This window comes from Prunus dulcis, chromosome 2, assembly GCF_902201215.1.
Source record: "Prunus dulcis chromosome 2, ALMONDv2, whole genome shotgun sequence".
Taxonomy (NCBI): domain Eukaryota; kingdom Viridiplantae; phylum Streptophyta; class Magnoliopsida; order Rosales; family Rosaceae; genus Prunus; species Prunus dulcis.
Genome location: NC_047651.1, coordinates 16,301,780 through 16,305,934, shown reverse-complemented (window position 1 = coordinate 16,305,934; position 4,155 = coordinate 16,301,780). Strand labels below are relative to the sequence as shown.

General features: G+C 35.6%; 1 protein-coding gene across 1 annotated transcript; it reads left to right on the top strand.

Moving 5' to 3' along the window:
- The first annotated feature begins 1,084 nt into the window (after positions 1 to 1,084).
- On the top strand, positions 1,085 to 3,890 carry LOC117620329 (histone deacetylase complex subunit SAP18). The gene is made up of 6 exons (XM_034350494.1): positions 1,085 to 1,287; positions 1,383 to 1,415; positions 2,312 to 2,422; positions 2,625 to 2,720; positions 3,383 to 3,454; positions 3,535 to 3,890. The coding sequence occupies exons 1-6, from the start codon at positions 1,186 to 1,188 to the stop codon at positions 3,565 to 3,567; spliced, it is 447 nt and encodes a 148-aa protein (XP_034206385.1). The 5' UTR covers positions 1,085 to 1,185; the 3' UTR covers positions 3,568 to 3,890.
- The last annotated feature ends 265 nt before the right edge of the window (positions 3,891 to 4,155 follow it).

Below are 4,155 nucleotides of genomic sequence, written 5' to 3'. Positions count from 1 at the left end.
AAACCACCGAGCTTTCAAGCCCCTATCACCAAGTGTCCTGTCTTTGTTTCCTTGTAATCCTTAGGGAACAAGGAGTACATAGGTGAAATTGGGACTTTCTTGGAATTATATTTTGTCTCTTTTTCCCAAAATTAATTTCACTTGTGGCACCATCTTTGCCAGCCTAGTAGGTTGGAATTTAAAGAAAGCTTTAGTAATGGCATTGCAGCTCATGTAGTGATGGGTACATACATATATGGTTTTGAAACTTGATGGCTGGGTTGTCCTGTAAAGTTTTGTGGAGTTTTGGACTTGGAGAAAGATGAGGAGGGAACAATAACAACACAACAGGAGAAAGAACAATGAGTCATTGTCTTGATATCAATTAGTCACAAATAAGAAAACCCTTAAAATGAATTGCACTAAAACTCAGATTTGACATATATTTTCAATTGCCCAGGCTCAATTGACTGGTTGGGTGTAAGAACTAAGAGGCGTTATACCTCTCCTAGTGACTCATTCTTTTCATTGGGTTTTTCTTAGGTGCAATGTTGCACTTTCACATTGTCTAATTAGTACATTGTTTTCTTAATGTGGTAGTTTCAGTCTTGAGACTAATATCGTATCTCTCCAAGCATAAACACTACCTCTCGAAGTGCACACATTACCATTGTTCACCAAAGAAAATCAAATTTTTAGTAGAACAAAAAAACTAATGTTTTTTGCTGTTGTCAAAGTTAGGAAGGGAAAAGAGGGTTTTCTTACTCATTACATTGACAAAGTGTTGTGGGAATTCGAACTTGAAAGGTCTGCAAGTCAAATCTCTTTTCCATTAGGTTAGACCCTGTTGATTAAAAAAAGGTAATTTTAAGTTGAATCAAATATATAACTACTTTTCTCAAACCACAAAGATAAAAAATCAACAAAAAAAAAAAAAATCAAAAGTATCAAACTTTTTTTTTATTTTTTATTTTTTTTAAAACAAGGAATTTCAAAGTTAAATTAGGATTTGGCCCACAATGGATCATTCTCAATTAGGCTCTCCTGGCCCAAGTACACCCAACTCATTGTTATTTGAAGGCTTAGAATATCTTTTCCAGCCCAGAATCAGAGAAACAAAGTTTAAAACAAACAAGACAAAAGCTCAGAGGGAATAACTGAAGCAGAAGAAGGTTGGAGAAAGAAGCATCGAAAGAGTCGGTAGAGATGGCTGGAGTAGCCCAAGCGCCGAAGAGAGCACTAGCTCCACAGGGAAGAGGTCCTCGCTCTCCTCCTCGCCCTCGCTTTGCGCCAGTCGATCGCGAAAAGGTTCCCTTTTTGTTTTTTTTGTTTTTCTTTTATAAAAATTTATTTTTTTTGTTACATTGATGTGTTTTCTTTTTTGGGTTCTCATTGGATTGCAGACTTGTCCCCTGTTGCTTCGAGTTTTCACTAAGGTATGTTACCCATGCTTATATATGAACTGGGTTTGCGTGGTTGGGCTGTAATTCGATTTATGTTGCTCATAAGTTTCAGTTTAATTTTTTTTTTTTTTTAAAGAAACCCTTCTTCATGATACGTGAGAATTATGGTTTCAGAAGTGAGAAAAATATATTGGCTTTAATACTAAACAAGTACGAAAAACAAAACCATTATACAGGGCACTTGCTTTCAATAATTTTGTAGCATGTTCAATTCTATTTAGAGATTACTTTTAGAAGGGGAAAGTTATTGTTATATGATGGGTTTTCAACTTTTTGGAGAAGCCTTTCTGGACTCAGAAGGGAAGTTTGTCTCTGTCCATCTATATGGGCAATGTTGGGCATTGGGTTATTATGTGGTATGCTTCCCTCGGTTTTCTGTGCAGCAGCAAAAAAGGAAATTTTTTGCCAATGTTGTGTCTCATGTGTACACTTTCATTGCATGGTTTTATAGAGTTTCACTAAGTTCTCTCAATAAAGCTTGGTCTTTGTCTTTTACAAGTGATTGTGGATATTCTATGTTGTTTGTGTTTATCCTGATTCTTGCACTGTTCTCTTGCTTGTACTTTCTTCCCATATGTATATCATAATTTTTCCAGTTCTCAATTGCCGCTACCAAGAGAGTGTCATTTTGAAACTGAGACGAGACATAGATGTCAAGAAATTTGTATGACCTGAAAGAAACAACATGTCGAAACTGGTTTATTGTTGTTTTAAACTTTAGAGAAAACATGTAAGCTGACTGACCACAGTACATATGGTGGGCTGTCTCTGCTTATTGAAGATCTAATAGTTCTTAATTTTCTGGACAAAAGTCTTATGTGGAAGTTGTTCTCATTGTTATGATTTTACTTCTTGGCCTTTTTCTCTAGGTTGGAAGTCATCATACCAATGAAGATTTTGCAGTGAGAGGAAAGGAGCCTAAGGATGAAGTTCAAATTTATACATGGAAAGATGCTAATCTTCGCGAGTTAACTGATCTGGTTGAAACTCTCTCTCTCTTCCATGTGTGGTGTATATCATATATGTCATTGTGTGGATGCACGTACTTACATGTCTGCATTGGTACACATATAATTTTCATGTTTCTTTTCATAGCATAACCATGTGCATGTGTGAAGATAGTTATTCATATTCTTTATTTTCACCATTTGGGTCTTGTAATTGGTTGTGTTTCATTTTCAGGTGAAAGAGGTTGCTCCTGCAGCTAGAAGGAGAAATGCGAAACTGTCCTTTGCTATTGTATATCCAGATAGGCATGGCCATTTCGTGGTCAAAGAGGTTAGTTTCTCTCTCTCTCTCTCTCTCTCTCTCTCTCTCTCTCAGAGCATACATATGTTGAAACCACATATAGTTAATGCTAAATTATTTTCATCTTTCAACTTCCCATGTTTATGCATGCAAGGGTTATGTTTAATATCCTGGCTCTCTTCAAAATCTTGTCCAGGTCATTGTTTTGACTTGACTCATCCCTTCTGTACATACTGCATTGGTTTTGTAATTTCTGTTTGATCTTTGTGTGGCTTGTTTGCCAATATTTTTATTTATATATCTTCAATTTCTACAAATTCCCTTATTAATAGAAGCTCAAGCATCAAAAAGGGAAAGAAAAAAAAAATGCGCAGATGAAATTTTTTGTTGAATTTATTGATTAGTTTAGGAAGTTTGATGTTTTCAATGTAAAAGTGGATTGCATTGTTGATTTAAATTTAGGTGCTATTAGTGATACGCCTATCATAAAAAGAGAAAAGGTTCTTTATGATATGCCAATCTGAATTCAAACCTGACAGCAGGTTGTGCCATCTGTGGGTTGACAGCTTGAATTAAAATTTAGTCACGATTACTAATATTTACAGTTAACGTAACTGCACATATTTCTTGTGGGTTGATAAGCAAATTAGATATGTGACTAGATTCTGACTTCTGAGTGTTGCATCATGAAGGTGGGGAGGACGCTTTCTTATGGAAATGGAAGATTAGATGATGCCAAAGTTTTGGCTGAACTTGGCTTTGCGGTAATGATGTTCTTTTTCGTGCCGGTTATTATATATCTGACTGACATCCCCCGTTTCTGACTTATGCTTCTGATATGCAGATTGGAGATTACTTGGATGTGGCGATTATGTAAAGAAGCGGAGGCAATCATTCTACCACAGGACCATGGCTCTATCATCAAGCCAAGGCAACCATGCTTTTACTGCCATGGTTGCTACTTAGGCCATGAAGATGCCGTGGTAGCGCAAATTTGTTTATATTTGTATTGCTTTTTCGGATATTTATCCGCTTAGGTAATTTTATGTAAGAACTTTTTGCTTGATGTAAAGGGATATGAGACGACCAAAATGAGGATGACCATAGAAACATTCCTCCTTATTTGTGTCAGCACTACATCTGAAATTTCAGTGTAATATATAGGATGGAAATTAAGAGCAAGGTAGTGTTTGGAAAGAACACTGGTATGGAACAGTGGAACCAAAATAAGAATGAAATAAGGAGAGGGTTTGGGAGTAAAATAGAAAGAGTTGAAATTGTTAAAGAATGTAATTGATTATTTCCATATTTTTGTGGAATATATAAAAAAAAAAAACGCTAAAATGTTATATTTTGGAGCAAAAACCACATCAATGCAAAACCATCCAGATCTCTCCAGAAGTTGATTTCTGAGAAAGAGAGTATACTTGGCACCTTTTTTTTTTTTTTTTTTTTTTTTGACGAT

Bases quoted from the DNA above. Each gene is read 5' to 3' on its own strand.
- LOC117620329 (XM_034350494.1), top strand. From the start codon at position 1,186: ATGGCTGGAGTAGCCCAAGCGCCGAAGAGAGCACTAGCTCCACAGGGA. The intron at 1,416-2,311 runs GTATGTTACCCA...CTTTTTCTCTAG, and splicing joins TGCTTCGAGTTTTCACTAAG to GTTGGAAGTCATCATACCAA. The intron at 3,455-3,534 runs GTAATGATGTTC...TCTGATATGCAG, and splicing joins TGGCTGAACTTGGCTTTGCG to ATTGGAGATTACTTGGATGT.